Source organism: Zalophus californianus, chromosome 4, assembly GCF_009762305.2.
Source record: "Zalophus californianus isolate mZalCal1 chromosome 4, mZalCal1.pri.v2, whole genome shotgun sequence".
NCBI lineage: Eukaryota > Metazoa > Chordata > Mammalia > Carnivora > Otariidae > Zalophus > Zalophus californianus.
The window spans coordinates 188,670,030-188,685,350 of NC_045598.1; the positions used below are offsets into that span (position 1 = coordinate 188,670,030).

The 15,321-nt window shown below is 57.6% G+C and overlaps 1 protein-coding gene across 7 annotated transcripts in view; it reads right to left on the reverse strand.

Annotated features, from left to right (window-relative positions):
• Positions 1–449: 449 nt before the first annotated feature.
• Positions 450–15,321, reverse strand: part of SLC45A4 (solute carrier family 45 member 4) — a 67,793-nt gene continuing 52,921 nt past the window's right edge. For 4 of the 7 annotated variants that reach the window (XM_027624471.2, XM_027624489.2, XM_027624499.2 and 1 more), the window contains 6 exons: positions 8,587–8,775; positions 6,557–6,736; positions 4,873–5,912; positions 4,156–4,255; positions 2,815–3,026; positions 450–1,026 (listed from right to left, as the gene is read on the reverse strand). In XM_027624471.2, coding sequence (XP_027480272.1) covers positions 667–1,026; positions 2,815–3,026; positions 4,156–4,255; positions 4,873–5,912; positions 6,557–6,736; positions 8,587–8,775 — 2,081 coding nt within the window. In that variant the 3' untranslated portion in view covers positions 450–666. Of the gene's footprint in view, positions 1,027–2,814; positions 3,027–4,155; positions 4,256–4,872; positions 5,913–6,516; positions 6,737–8,586; positions 8,776–10,881; positions 11,005–11,497; positions 11,520–15,321 lie in introns of those variants that run through there. The other 3 variants (XM_027624509.2, XM_027624526.2, XM_027624518.2) reach the window with 3 other exon arrangements.

Sequence of the window (15,321 nt, forward strand, 5' to 3'; positions counted from 1 at the left end):
GCCCTGCCTCCCCGTGGGTGGGGGTGGGGGTGGGGGGGCGGCTGCCGCCTCCTGCTGCCCAGAGGCAGGCCTGCCGCTCACGCCATCTGTCAGAATCTCTGAGGAAAAAGAAGAAACGCTGTTTCTTCTAAGGAAACCAGTTTTGAAAGAAAAAACATTGTTTTCTAAAATAACGATAAAGAAAAATACTCTCCAGTAACTGCAGCACCAACAAAACGTGAGATCTGACAGGAAGTCCCAACGCCTGCAGGCGTCCAGAGAGGCGTGGAAAGGTTCAGTCACCGGCTACACGAAGGACAGCACATACTTCTGTTTCCAATTATAACCTTGGAAATGAAAATCTTACTTTTCTCTAAATTGCCTGTGTCTATTGTAAATCTGACTTGTAATTTTAAAAAACATGCAGAGTAATATACCTGCGGAATAAAAGAGTTGAAATTAGAAGATCCTTTTCAATTAAAAAAAAATATTTCAAATGATTTAATTGTGGAAAGAGTAGTTAGTGTGGTGTTTTTGCCTAGTGGCTCAGGCCTACCCTACGACCACCGCACCCCCACCCGTGTTGTGAAGGAACTCTGCTTTGTGCTGCCACCAAAGCCAACAGTGACCACCCCTGCCCACCCCGCCACCCACCCCCCCCGGAATGTGTGTGCACAGGGGCGAGGCTCAGACCATGGACTCTGTCTCCACCAGCCCCTGCAGGCCCTGCTTCCGGGACAGCGTCAGCACGGTGGGCTTCTGGCTGCCGTCCCCGCCGTCACCTGACGGCTGGCGCGACAGGCCTTTCTGCTCCTCCTTGGCCTCCTCAGACACCTCCGGGTAGATCACCAGGAACGTGGCTGTCAGGAAGCCCAAGAAAGAGCCCACGGAGGCCACCACGGGAATGACACGCACGCTCCCAACGGCGTCCACCACGCCCCCGAGGGCGGACGCCACCAGGATCTGGGAGATGTACACTTGGCAGGAGAGGATTGCGCAGTCTATGCCAAAGCCGCGCTTGGAGTTCCCAGGGCTGTGGTGCACATACTGCAAGAGAAGAGAGCACAAGAGTGAGGGCTGGGCGGGGGGGGGGGAGGGTGCTGAGCCGTCAGTCAACGTCCCCGTGGTTCGAATATTAGCTCAGAAGTCTGGACACAAAACTTGCCTTCCACTCAGCCTGTCCCCTGACCCCGTCCCACTTCTATTCAACATTGTATTGGAGATTCTGGCCATTGCAAGAAGGCAAGGAAAATAAGTAAGATGTATTAAGGATTGGAAAAGAAAAAATAAATCCCATTATACACGGATGATGTGATTGTGGATGTCCAAAAGAATCCACAGATACGCTGTAAGAATTAACAGAAGAATACACCATATGTATGGGTTGAAAGGCTCAGTACTATAAAGTTTATAACTCTCCCCAAATTGATCTATTTCATCAATGTGTTTCCAATGCAAAAGCCTAGAAACTGATCTAACATTTAGATGAAAAGTAAACCGTCAAGAATACCCAGGACAATCGTAACGAACACCACAGTTGAAGGACACACAGCACCAGGTGTCGGGTCTTACTACGAAGCTACTCAGAAGAGTAGAACACTTGTCTGAGGACAGACCAGCCAGTGGAAGAGAGGACAGGGGGACCAGAAACAAGGGCGCCACCCAATGCCAGCGCCAGCAGCACGGAGCACAGACTGTGGCCAGATGGTGAGAGACGAAAGGGAAGGAAGAACCGCCGCCCTCCGTAAGCACAGGCGTGAAGTCAAAGCAGATATTCCAGTCGCCTAAGGTTCAAACACTGGCAGGATGACTACACAGGGTCAGAGGTTAGGATGAGGCCCAGCTTTCTGTTGTTTCTGGGTCTGCATTAGCTTTTCCAGTTTGTTTTCCAAAAATCCACTAAGCTCTTCATCACTTACAGTTTGTGTACTTTTCTTGTAGTCATATTATGCTCCAACTAAAAAGCTTATTAAAAAAATAATGCTGTTCTTTGGATTTTCGTTAGTTTGGTATTTGATAGGAACCTAATCATAGTGGATTTACTTTGCTTCTATAATTGTGCAAGGAAAGATTAAACATAGTTTAGGTTTAGGAAGAAAGAAATCCGAGCTTTTTTGGGTTTCTTCCTTTCCTTTTAGGGTCTGTGTTTGAAGTTTGAGAACCACGGTCTACATCCGCACTGTGGCTACTAAGCACTTTGAAAGATGGCTGGTCTGAGTCGAGAGGAACCATAGGTATAAGATACACCCTCATTTCAGGGCTTGGGGAGAATAATCAATATTTTCTACTGAATGTGTTGAAATAATGGGTGTTTTGGATGTACTGCGATAAACAAAATACACCATTAAAGTGATTTCACCTGTCTACTTTCTCTTTAAATGTAGGTACTCAAAGCATAGACTGACCCAGGTGCCTCACGCTCAACTGGACAGGACAGTGCTGGCAGTCCTCAGGGGTCTACGAGGGGACAATAGGGGGCAGGGAGCCTCCCAGGTGCCCAACCAAAATCCCTCAAGATGCAACTGAAGCCTCCAGGCAGGTACCAGTGGCCCAGGCCACTGAAGGTACAGAGCCTTGCAGCCAGGAAGCCTGGGCCTCAGACTGACCCAGGCAGGTGGTGGCTCTGTTGGTCCCTTCAGAACCAAAGATCTAGGGGAAACACCCCAAATGTCCCCCAAGTGGAAGGTACAGAGCTCTGCCTCGAGATGAGTGGAGAAGAACACGGGCTTTGGAGCCAGATGGGTCTGATGATCTGACCTGATGTACATTTTGGGCTGGTGACCTCGTGCCCCAGCACTTCATCCACTGTTCCCCGCCCCCCAGCCACGGACGCACCTCCTTGATGTCATGGTACTGCCCAAGCAGGGCGTAGGGGCAGTAGGAGATGCTCATGGAGACTATGCCCATGGTGCTGATCATGATCATGGCAACATAGACGTTGGCGAACATGGCCATCACGGCTGTGCCGATGGAGAAGCCCAGAGTCCCCAGCACGTAGATGACCCTGATGCTCAGATCATAGTTGTCCAAGTATTTCTGTAACAGGGCTGTAGAGAGAGCGTGGCCACAAGGCCCTGAGCTGCGTGCCCACCTCACTCCCGTCGGGCGCCGCCCACAGCCCCCTGCTGCCTCCACTCCAAGGAGGCTCCTTCGATGCCCACCTGCCCCCACATCGCGGCCCACCTGCCCCCAACAGCTTGCGGCAAACCATGCCTCGCTTAACTCCCTGGGGCTCCAGCACCTCAGACATGAGCCCTCTTGGGTCCCAGAGCCCAGAGCCTGGTCCCACCCTGCAGCTCCCTGGGGCTTCCCCGCCCCGTAGGCCGGCCTGGCCAGGACCCTGCCCACCAGTCCAGCCCCACACCAGTCTTGACTTGGGATCTCGAGTTGTGGCTGGTTTCCTCACGGGTGAACCCCTGGGTCTAGAGGGACAGCCTCCTGCCGACCCTTTCTGACCCAGCGGCTTAATGTTACCTCCCCCAGGAAGCACCTCTACGGCCTTCCTGAGAACTTCTCTGTCAAACACAGACAATGCTGTGGTGATGGTCAGGCGGGCTTCCCACTGCTTCATGGCCTTCACCTTGGCCATCCTCAGGTCCAGGCCAGGCTGAAACAAAGCTGACCTCCCCCTCCACGGTTCATGTAGAGAATGGGCAGGACCTAGGCCAGACTTGTTTAAAGAGATCCCGGACCCTGACTGTGCCCCATTTCTGGAAGGTGTGCCTAAGCATGCCACCCCGACCCCCATCCTCAAGGATAACCTGCACCTCCAGGGAAAGGCCTCTCCCCCACGGCAAACTGCTCCCGCAGCCACCCTGACGGCTGCAAACACACCTCATGCCCTCATGCAGGCCTTGGGATGCCGGCACCACCTCTCCCTGCCCTCCTGGCTAAGATGCAAAAGACCCCTCTCCCAGGATTGTGGGCATGGTTCCTGGAGTCCCCCCATTCCCGACCCCATCTCCAGCAGAGCCCCTCTCTGAGGAGCCCCCGGGCAGGAACCGCAGAGGTCTCAGGATGCCCAATTCTAGACACACAAGTTTCCATGCGTCTGCCCCTGAACAACAGTCCTGCTCAAAGTCAGGCCCGCCTTCCGAGCAGGATGACCTTGGCCCTATTTCCCATCACTGGGCATCTCCTGGGGAGCAATACTTCTCCACCTTGAGGATCGCTTACCTGAACAAATTGCACCGGTGGCCGCGTAAATCACCAGGCCCCAGCAGCCCATCTTCACGCCAGCATTGTAGGCCTGCCAGGCGGTCGAGTTAGAGGGGGCCTGTTCCGGAAATGAGACTGGGGTTCAGGGGGGGCAGGGATCACGTGCCACACCCTTTGGGCAAAGAAAGTGACTTTACATCTCAACTGCAAGCAAGCTCTTCATTTTACAAACAGTGATGAATGCTACACTGACTGACAGGAGACTCGGCCACAGTCCCGGCTGGGACCCAAGCACGTGGTGTTAACCCCTCCCAGCCTCGCCCCTGTCCTGTGCCGGAGCCGGAGGGGAGGGAGGCCAGAGCCTGGGCTGAGGCCATTTGGCCCAATGTCGGGCAACGCAGCCACAGGTCGTGAGCCAGCTAATGGCACGGGGAACAGAACCAGGTCCCGGCCGGGCCAGGCCGCGGCGCAGAGGGGCCCTCCGTGGAGCCGCTGAGCTCTGGGGCAGGCTGGTGCACAGCAGTGGGGCGCTGCGGCAGTGCCCCCCTCAAGCCTCTCCCAGCTGCTCCTGCCTCGTGGAGCCCCCGGCGTCCCCAGCTACTCTCTGTGGACCTTCCGAGCACAGCAACAGGGGCGCACGCTAGCCGCCTGCCCCCCCCTGCACCCCCTCGGGAGCAGCCTCTTGGACGCAGCGCGCCAGGCTGCGGCCGCGGGCACACGCGCCCGGGCGCTCACCTTGGGGTCCCCTTCGAAGATGACCTGGCCCATGAAGTCGGTGTAGAAGACAGCCTCGGCGATGACAGAGAACCAGGTGAGCAGGTGGCAGAGGCAGAGACGCATCAGCTCCCTGGGCATCTTCAGCATGGACAGCCAGAGCAGCCGCACGGTGGTCTCGCCCTCGCCCTCCTCGCTCTCCGTGTCGCCGCTCGAGGTGGTGGCCCCGCTCTGGTTCCGGTGCCGGCAGCGCTGTCGCTGCCGCTTCTGCAGGTCGTACAGGTCGCTCATGCTGCGCGAGGGCTTGATGAGCACCACAGCGTTGGCCCGCCGGTACCGGTAGCGGTGGGAGCCGATCTTGCCATAGTAGGAGAAGGTGCTGGAGGCCTGCCGCCGGAACATGTGCCTGCGCCGCCTCATGGAGCCGGACGCGGCGGGGGGCTTCACGTCCACCCTCGTGTAGCCCACGGGGCCGTCTTTTGGGGGGGAGCCGCTGCCATTGGGGACTTTGGCTTCATTCAAGTGATTATCGAGCAGCGTCTCGTCCTCTTTCGCCGTTTCCCTGAGCAGTGAGGCCAGGCGGGGCGGTGGCCTGGCTCTGGCGAGCTCCTGGCTGGTGCTGCGGGGGGTGCCGGGGTAAGAGCCGTCGTGGAAGATGGAGGGCTCGATGTCGGGCAGGAAGGGCAGCTCGGGCTCCAGGTCCAGGGCGGCGTCCGGCACATGCAGCACCGAGTCGCTCTTGCTGCGCACCATGTCCACGCTCAGGTAGTCCAGCGTGAGCTCGTGCTCCGACTGCACCTCCTCAGGGAACAGGGCCACGCCGCCGTCCAGAACATTCACACGGGCAGTGGGGGGCAGGGCGTCGGCCCCCTCCCCGCCCCGCTCCTGCTGGGGGCTGTACTGCTCCTCCTCGATGCTGAGCAGGTGCAGGGCCACCGACACCACGAAGATGATGGCCGCGAAGAAGAAGAGCACCTGGTTCTGTGTCCGGAGCCAGGCGCCCAGGAAGGTCTGCGTCCAGTCCAGCCCCCCCAGCACGTAGCCGACGGCCCCGCCGAGGCCTGAGTGGGTGGTGGAGACAGACGGAGCCTGTGAGCCATGTCGGGCGGCTCGACACTCCCTCCCAGGAGGTGGGGGGTGGGGGGAGGGGGGAAGCTAGGAAAAGATCTCGAAGGGCCCTTACCCTTAATCGCGACCCGAGCCAACATTCATAGCTACGTCCTGAGTCAGGACAAGTTTTGGGGATGGAAAATGAGTAAATGGTAGGAAAAACAAGCTGAGAAACTACAGCTGACCCTAGGTTTGGAGTTCTGGCTTAACAGACTCCTGCCTAAGGAATCAGGAGCAGCTATCTGCCAGGATAGGAAACAGATGGCTGCCCGGGACTCTGGGCAGCACTGACCGCCATCCCTTAAGCTCAGGAAGCTGCTGTTCCCAACGGATGTGAGCAGTGCCCGAGTGCAGGGAGAGCTTAGCAGCGGCCTGCTCACCGCCTTGCTGGCCAGCGCCGCCCAGTGCCGCCCGACGTGGGGAGGAGGGCCTTGGGAACAGCCTCGGCGCACCGGCCGGCCTGGGGCCAGCTGGGCGCGGGCAGGGCGCGGGGGGCGCGCTCACCGGCAGAGAAGGCGTGGGTGTTAAGGGGGCGCGGGCGCGGGGCGCGCTCACCGGCGGAGAAGGCGTGGGTGTTAAGGGGGCGCGCGCTCACCGGCGGAGAAGGCGTGGGTGTTAAGGGCCATGTTCTGCTCTTCACTGTCCACCACGTCCAGCAGGTAGGCCCGGATGGGGCCCTCGGTCGCGTCGGCGCTGAAATCCAGGACGACCACCCCCAGCACCGTGAGGACGATGCCAATGGGCTGCCGGTTGGGGACATCGCCAAGGGACAGACCTGACCAAACATACAGGGGCAGTCAGATCTCAGCTCCCAAGACCAGACAGCCACCTACAGGGGGATGGGGGCGCTCTTGCCAACGCCCGAAAGGGGCGTGTTCCTGGGCACAGACGTTCAGTACAGAAGACAGGCCCTGTTTTTTCCATTTCTGTTATTTGCAGGGTTATTTCTGCTCCCCAGTCACATTAACTGTTCGGTGAACCTCAAAGCTTACTTACCTTCACATTTTGTAACTAAAAAGGGAAAACGATCCTTCCTCCCCAACCCTCACTGGGGAAGGAGGACCGTGTTCAGAGCACTAAGTGAACATCAGTGAGGAAAGGTGATGTGTGACACACTCAGTCACACGCACCACACTGGGGTTCGAGGTCAGCTCCCGGGCCAGGGCCTGCGGGGGGTGCTCCTTCGGCGCTTACTGAACACGTGATGGGTCTCCCAGGTCATCCACTGTAGTTTCACACCTTCCAACGGAAGACTGCTTGAGTTTGTCTCACTGATGCTGCGTGGTGAGCATGTGTTTATTTTCCAAGAAGAACAAACCTTCCAAGGCCGACACTGATGACACGTCGTACTCAGACCGTACCCAAGGCACCAAGCCAGAAACACGGGCCAGCTGTGCGAGGGCCACACTCAGACCTCAGGTGACAGACCACCCCAGCCCACGGAAGTGCTCATGATCTGCCCCGGGGTCGTCAAGTGCATTCTTGGAGCAGCCCACGTTCCAGAAAGGTGCAGCTCTGAGGAGCGACGGGAATGGCCCCACTTCTAGAACAATTCCTCCCTCAGCAGGTTGTAAGCACCCAAAGGAAGCAGCAATCACATGCCATGTCTCACCTGCCATGAACCCAGAGACCAAACTGGTACCCCAGTGGCCAAGCTACAGCTGGGTCCATGAGGCCGGCTGGCATCCTGTACCCATGGATGTGGAGGGGCCATGGGTAGAGAACCTGGGCCCCGGGGCAGGTTAGCTGCAGCATGGGAGGTGCAGGGGAGAAGCCCAGGAGAAGCGTGAACACAGCCAGACAGGGTGCCAGGCGGAGGCCAGGGCCCCCACGTCACTGCCATGCCAGTCCCACAGACACAGCCTCGGAGAACGCCATGCTTTCTCTCTGGGTCAAAGTGCTGGCAAGGGACACCTGCTCCATCGGCTGAAGGGGACAGGCTGAGAGCACCAGCAGCCCCGTGCCCACAGTTCCCGGAAAGTGGCCCCCTCCAGACTTCTGGCCAGCCGGCTGCAGTGGCCTTCCTGGGCCCCAGTCCGGCCCCACACAGGCCTCTGAGAAACCAAGGGTTTCTGGGGCCTCTCCGTGAGTGATCCAATGTCACCGCTTCCACCTCACTTGACGCAGACTTGGGGTCTGGTGGTATACGTCAGAACACAGATGCAGCCTCGGTCTTAAAAAGCCACTGCCCGAAAACAAGGTCTTGTTTTGAACAGTTTTGATGGGCTCCCTCAGGGCAAAAACTATTTTCCCACACAGACTGGCTTTAATTACAAAACAAAACAACAACAAAGGCAGAACCAACCATGAGTACACGAGACAAAAAAACAAGTATGGGCTTGGGTCTGGCCACTTTCAATACCAAGTCTGAGAAAAGGAGAAAAGAGAAGGGGGAATTTCTGAAACTCTGGAAACAGGACGCGCTGTCAGATACGCAGGGGACACAAGCGGTCACAACAGGAAGTGCTTCCCTGTGAACGGGTCCCCACGGCGTTCCCACGTGGGGCCCGGCCCCAGCCCTGCCAGGAGAGCCCGGAAGCCCCGCGCCAGCCCACGGCCGGCCAGGCTGACCTACGGCGCCGAGAGCACAGCCCGTCTGCCAGGCCGTGGCGGAGGGACACTTACCGATGGCAGAGCCGTTAAGGAAGAGTGCCACGCCGAAGAGCACGCCGACGCACAGGGCAAGGATGAAGGGCCGCCGGCGGCCCCAGCTCAGGGTGCAGCGGTCACTGGCGGAGCCGATGATGGGCGTGAAGATGAGGCCGAGGATGGGGCTCAGGAACCAGGTGAGGCTGTAGTACTGCTCCGGAAGGCCTGTGGCAGACACGTGGCGAGCTGTCACGGGGGCGAGCACGCGCAGACACACGTGCACACCTACACCCGGGGCCAGGAGAGGCACCGTGGGGTCCAAGACCTACCTTTGAAGCTGGAAGATTTGAGACCCACCAAAGCCCAACCGAGAAGCATCAGGTGGCTGGAGGCCAGCACCTGGGCCTCGGAGCAGGCGTCCCCGACAGCCGGGCACTAAGTGTGACAAGCGGCACTTGCTAGACCCAGCAGAGCCTGGACCGGCCACGCACACACAGAGACCAGGCACCTGCGGTGCTGCTAATGCTGACCAGGGCCCCACGTCTCCGGCTGCTCAATGCCACCTCACTGGCATCAGGCATCGCACCCCCATCAGCCCAGAACTGGGGTAGGAGTGAGGACCGTCCCCTCCCCCCGCTGCTATTCTGGGCCATTCTGGGCCTCACTGCCCAAAATCCATCACAGGAGTCCTGCTGAGGGGCCGCACAGACACTGACATGCTCCCTGACCCCCACGGTGGGCTTCTGAGTGGCTCCTAAGGGGCCAACGAGAGGGGAGGCCTGGGTTGGTGTTCAGCTGGAGCCAAGGTGTTTTATCTGGCACCAGATATCCACTCTGCTCTGACCCTCCTAACTGCCCTGGGAGGTAGGGGTTATTGTGCCCATTGTCCAGGTGGGGAATCTGAAGCTCAGAGAGGTTAGGTAACCTGCGCTGGGTCACACAGCAAGAAGGTAGGACCCCCTTGCACTACCTGCTGCCACCCTATCGCACAAACCCCGTGCCCGTCACCAGGTGATCGGCACACTCCACACACCAGAGCGCTACACTCAGCTGGGGGGACCAGGCTGCAGCCACGCACAAGCCGGACCCCACACGTGCCAGGCACGGAACGGCTCACAACGTGCGGTCCGTTTACATGAAGTCCAAGTGGCTAACGGGGGCTCTACTGGCAGATGCCAGGGTGGCGGTGGCCCTTAGGAGGGGTGGGGGCTTCGGGGCTGGTGTGTAATCATCTTCTTGACCTGGATGGGGGTCACTGGGGACCCGGCCCCCTGCCACAGGCTGCCACCGTGCACCTGTGTCCTACCTCAATGAAACGTTTACTCAGACAAGGACAGCGCTCTGGCCTGCCAGCGATCCCCCGGTCTGCGTGCCGCGCCGCCACGGGCACTGGGGAACGGGGTGCTGGGATGCACCACTGGGAGCCGCACTCGTCAGCAGAGGGACGCACCCTCCACTAACGCACCCTCCACTAACACACCCACGCACGCCATCCACAGGTCAAGGCATCTCTTCGGCCTCTACACCAGGCAGAACCGTGCTCCTACTGATGTCCCAGCACCGTGCCACCTGCTGAGGGACATGTCCCGCGACGTGCCATGGCTTCTACCGCAGGCCTGGGGCCTCGCCTCTCCTCGGCAAGGGCAGGCAGAGGGGGCAGCAGCAACCGCCCAGGCCGGGCCCACGCTGCCCCAGGAAGGACTGCGAGCGAAACTACTCCACATGTACGACGCGGAGCGCTCTTACCCCTGGGTACATGGACTCTTACTTTTGTTGGGGTTTTTAATATGGCACAACTTTACTCATAAACACTGACTGGCCAGTGAGAAGACCCCAACCACCAACCCTCTGTTAACCCACCCTCGGGCTGCAGAGGCCAGCCCATGAAACCCCTCTGGTCTGGCCCGTGGCTGTGGCTGGCCCCCTCCATCCCTGGAACACCCTCACCTGCCAGGCCTGCATCCACCTACCCCGGTGATACCAAACCCTCCCAAGACGCCGGGCTCCCGACAAACCCACGCTCTCCAGTGAGATGCCAGTCTCATCCAACTGCCACGCACCACCGCCACCCCCCCCCCCCGGCCCGCACCCTCCTTGGCCACAAGCACTCCCTCCTGGCATCACGTCTTCATGACTCCTGGCTCAGGCAATGCACACATTGCTGGTCCAGGTGCCGGGGGATCAGCACCCACGACCTGCCCGGGACCCGCTGGGCCTGCCCTGGGGGCATGGCAGCGAAATCTGGAATTCTGCTCATCTCTGCCTTATGTACCCCCGAGCCCTGTTTGTCAGGAGCACACACATTCCCAGCGGTTGTGCCTCATCACTGACCTTTTCATCCCGTGAGCTGCCCCCTTTCTCGCTGGCAATGCCCGTCTCTACTGGACGTCCACTTTGTCTGAGGTGGGTATGCTTGTCCCCACGAACTCGGGCTTCCTACCTGCCCGGCAGATCTCGACCCATCCATTCTCAAGCCACTGTGTCATATTCTGAGAGTGGGTGTCGCTCTCAGCACAACAATGGCTCTTCTTCACCCCTGCTCTCTGGCCTGTTTTGTCCACTTCCGTGTAGCGCAATTCCTTACGTGGCTGAGAGAATTCCTTACGTGCCACGTTGCTACTCACTGTCTCTGCACCTCTTGTTCCTGCCTGCTTTGGGCCAAGTTAACGGAATACTGCCTTGCATTCCATTTTAATTTATGTATTGGCTTTTCAGCATCATTTTGTAAGTGGTTGCTCTAGAGATTTCATTACACACCAACTTTTCAGTCTAGTGGATGAGAAGCTCAGCACGTAAGAAAGAACCTCACAATCGTCTGTGTCTTTGCGCCCGAGTCTCTTCATGCTACATGTGGTACATGCATCCCATCTACAGACAGCATAAACCCTGTTCTGTGCTGTAAAGAGTCAGATTTAAGGGAATTAAAAGGAAAACTCTTTATTTTTACCTCCCATTTCACCACTTCTTCCTTCCTTCCTGAAGACCAAGTGTTCACATGGTAACACATCCCTTCCGCCTGAAGGACTGTCTTTAGTCTCCTCAGCATTTCTTACAGCAAGCTGCTGATGTATTTGCTCTTATAAATGCTCTTGTATTTTACCTAAAATGCTCTTGTATTTTACCTAAAATCTCTTTCACTTCTATTCTACAGGATATTTTTGCTGGATAAAGAATTCTGGGTTAACTCCTCCCACACTACACTGCCCTCCATGTTGAGGCTGTCATTCCCGTTTCTGCAGAGAAGGCTGTGACATTCCATGTGACTGGGGATGTGAAATGTCTTCCTTTCCTCCGGGTGCTTTCAAGATTTTCTCCTTCCTGTTGATTTTTAGCACTCTGACGATGATGAACCGAAGCAAAGTTTTCTTTTTCTTTCTCCTGCTTGGACTCCGCTGAGCTCCATGAATCCGTACACACACGTCTTTCAGAACACGTGGGAAATTTTCAGTTAGTACTGCACAAACTTTTTATGCCCCCTCCTCTAGCTCCTCTCCCCTGGGACCCCAATCACAGGTGCGTCAGACCTGCTGACACTGCGTCACGGCGTCCCGAGGCCCTGCCCCTTTCTGGTCTCCATCTTTGTCCTCTCTGTTCTTCAATCATTTCTGCCAACCAAGCCTTCAGTCTTTCTCCCATCATCCCCCAACTCCCCTAATTTTCTCAGATATTACATTTTTCAGTTCCTGAATTTCCATTTGGTTCTTCTTCAATAGTTTCTCTCTGTTGAGATCTACTACTTCCCACTATGAACATGTTTTCCTTTACGTCCTTGAGCACCCTTAAACACACCTGAGGATTCCAACGAGTCATCACCTTGGGGTGAGTCTCCACTGCTGCCTTTTCTCTGGACTAAGGGTCCCATTTTCATCTTCCCTGTATTTTACCTCTAATAATACTAAGCTGTACCCTACACAGTATAAATGATATGTTGCAGAGACGCTACATTCTGCTATATTCCTTTGAAGGCTGTGGATATTCTCATTTTAACACGTAACTTGGCTAGACTCAAACTCAAAACTCTCCCCCGCAACAGGAGCCAGAAGAAATCTGTCCCATTTTTTTTTTTAGCTGAGCTGCTTAAACTCTGGCCCATAAATCCACCATTTCAAAAACCAGCCAAAGGAGCGCCTGGGTGGCTCAGTCGGTTGAGCGTCCAACTCTTGGTGTTGGCTCAGGTCATGATCGCAGGGTCGTGGGATGGAGTCCCATGTCAGGCTCCGCACTCAGTGAGGAACCTGCTTAAGATTCTTTCCCCCTCTCTCCCTCCCCCTGCCTTCACTCATGCTCTCACTCTAAAAATGGATAAAAAATAGGGCGCCTGGGTGGCTCAGTCGGTTGGATGTCTGCCTCCGACTCAGGTCATGATCTCAGCGTCCTGAGACTGAGCCCCGTATATCAGGCTCCCTGCTCAGTGAGGAGCCTGCTTCTCCCTCTGCCTGCCACTCCCCCTTCTTGTGCTCTCGCTCGCTTGCTCTCCTTATCTCATATAAATAAAATCTTTAAGAAAATTAAAAACTTTTAAAAAGCAGATACATAAAATCTTAAAAAAACCCCAAAAAACAGGCAGAAAAATGAGCAGAGACGTTGCAGGATTTGGAGTTTCCCTGGCTCAAACTCTGCCCCAAACTTTGTGCTTGAGTCCTTCCAGTAACAGCACGTAGCCAGCGTCGTAGCTGCCTATCTTCAGGCTGAAGGCCGTAAAATGACGCGAACTTGCCCAGCACCGCTCCCTTCTTCTGGTTTCCAATGTTCTCCAGCGGCTTCAAGGAGCTGCTTTTACATTCGGCCCTCACTTTGTGTGAACGGCAGAAAAGTTCTTCTGGTGGGAGCTGTCGTGCCTAGCTTCTGCGTGGTTTTCAAAATGAATAATGCTGAGGGATCATTTCATTCGATCCTCGCAGAGCTCCGTGAGGCCCAAAGTATCGCCTTCACCGCAGCCCGTACTCCCACCACCTCTTCCGGGCTGCTTTGCTGCATCACAAGCTCCGTGAAGAAAGGGACGAGGTGTGCTCTGTGCCCTGCCATAGCTCCAGCAGGTGCTCAGTAGCTACTGACCGAACCAAAGGGTGTCCTTCAGCAACCGCCAGCAGTTCCCCAGCCCACGCTCCTGACTTGAGACGGGGCCAGCTGTGCAGGGAGACAGAGGGACCCAGGCACCACGTGGTAAGTGACGGGTGTGCGGGGGGGGGGGGGGGGGGGGCGGCGGCTGGTAGCTAAGTGGTGGAGGGGACAGCCCCAGTGCCCCAGGGCATCTCTCGTGTTCCACTGACAAGCCTGTGGAACAATTTCCAGAGCCCAGTCGCATCTCATTTATCCTCACAGGCAGCCAGAGAGGTTTGCACCACCATCCCCATTCTACTGGTGAGGGACTGAACGCTCGGAAAGACCTGCCTGTACGGATGGCGAGGGACACACGACGCTTAAATCCGGCACTCTGTCGCCGGAGCCCGCATCCTCCTGCTGCTAGACCACACTGATGACTCTGCGGGGCACATCCAGCTTCCAGTTGGGTCTCGTGTGGGCCACTGGCTCCACGGCCAACCAGAGGGCCAGCAGCAGCCCCACACTGGAGTCTGTCAACTCCCCGAGTCTTGGGCGACCAGCTGCGCCTGCAGGGCATGGGGGCCTCGGGGCAGGAAGCCAGGGTTTGGGGGTTGACGGAGGGCAGGTGCAGAGCTCCAGCACACAAGCAAGACAAGTAGCACCCTCTGGGCACCACGATGCAGCCACCCAGCGATTGCAGATGGGATGGGTGTGCATGCCCCACTGGCAGGTCCTGAATGGTGGGCGCACCACACTCACGGGTAGCAGCTCTAGTCCCCAGTCCCACTGCGCTAATGGGCAGAGAGGAAGCTGCACGGAAAAAGTTCCTTCGAGACATGGCCTCAGCTGGAGAGGCCTAAACAGTGGCCAGCACTTCCTTCTGGCCATGCTCAGTCCTTCCCAGAGCTGTAACCGAGCGCCAAGAGGCTCTGAGCCTGGTCACGAGACAACTGTGTGCACATAATCCCTCCTTAACTTGCACAAACGACCGTAAGCCTCTCCGAGGTGCGAGGCTCCGTGGCAGGCAGGAGCATCTAAGACTGGCTGCTGAGTGCACACCACCACCTGGGTGCCGCCAACGCCTGGTGTGAGCCATGCCCTGACCCCGACCCGCCGGCCCCTGGCTCATGTGAGGCCAGGATGCTGTCCTTAGGAAGTCCTCGAGGCCAGCAAGTGGGCGACACAGCAGGGTCTGGCTGACACAAAGCCTGTGCTCTTCCCCAGCACAGGCCACAACACAGACGTGGCTTGAGAAGCTGGCTGTCAAGGGGACAGGGAAGGAAGCTGCCCCACCAAAGGGGCCCTCTGGAAAACAGGGCTTCCTGTCCCCCCATGAGAGGGCTGGCAGCAAGGGCAGAAGCCTGGCCCTGCCCCCGGACAGCTCCCCGTGCCCGACGGATGCCCAGGAAATGCATGGTGGTGGCGACTGAGCCCAAAGGTGTGCTCACACTGTGGCTCGCGCTCCAGTCCAGCGCCAGCTGATGGGTCCGTGAGCTGGGGAGGTGGCGTGCGTGTACCTGGGTGCCCTGCGCAAAGGGCTGCTGCTGTCCCAGGCCCGTGCCACACGCCGGCCCGCCCTAACGGCTGCTTCCTGTGCTAGGCTTGCTCAAGGTGGCCTTGCCGAGCAGGAGCACTGGGCCACGGGGGCAGGGGGGGGGTGCTTGTGGGAGCCCCACTCAGGCTACATCCCGGAGATGCCCAGATGGCCTCTGGCCCGCAGCACCCGCA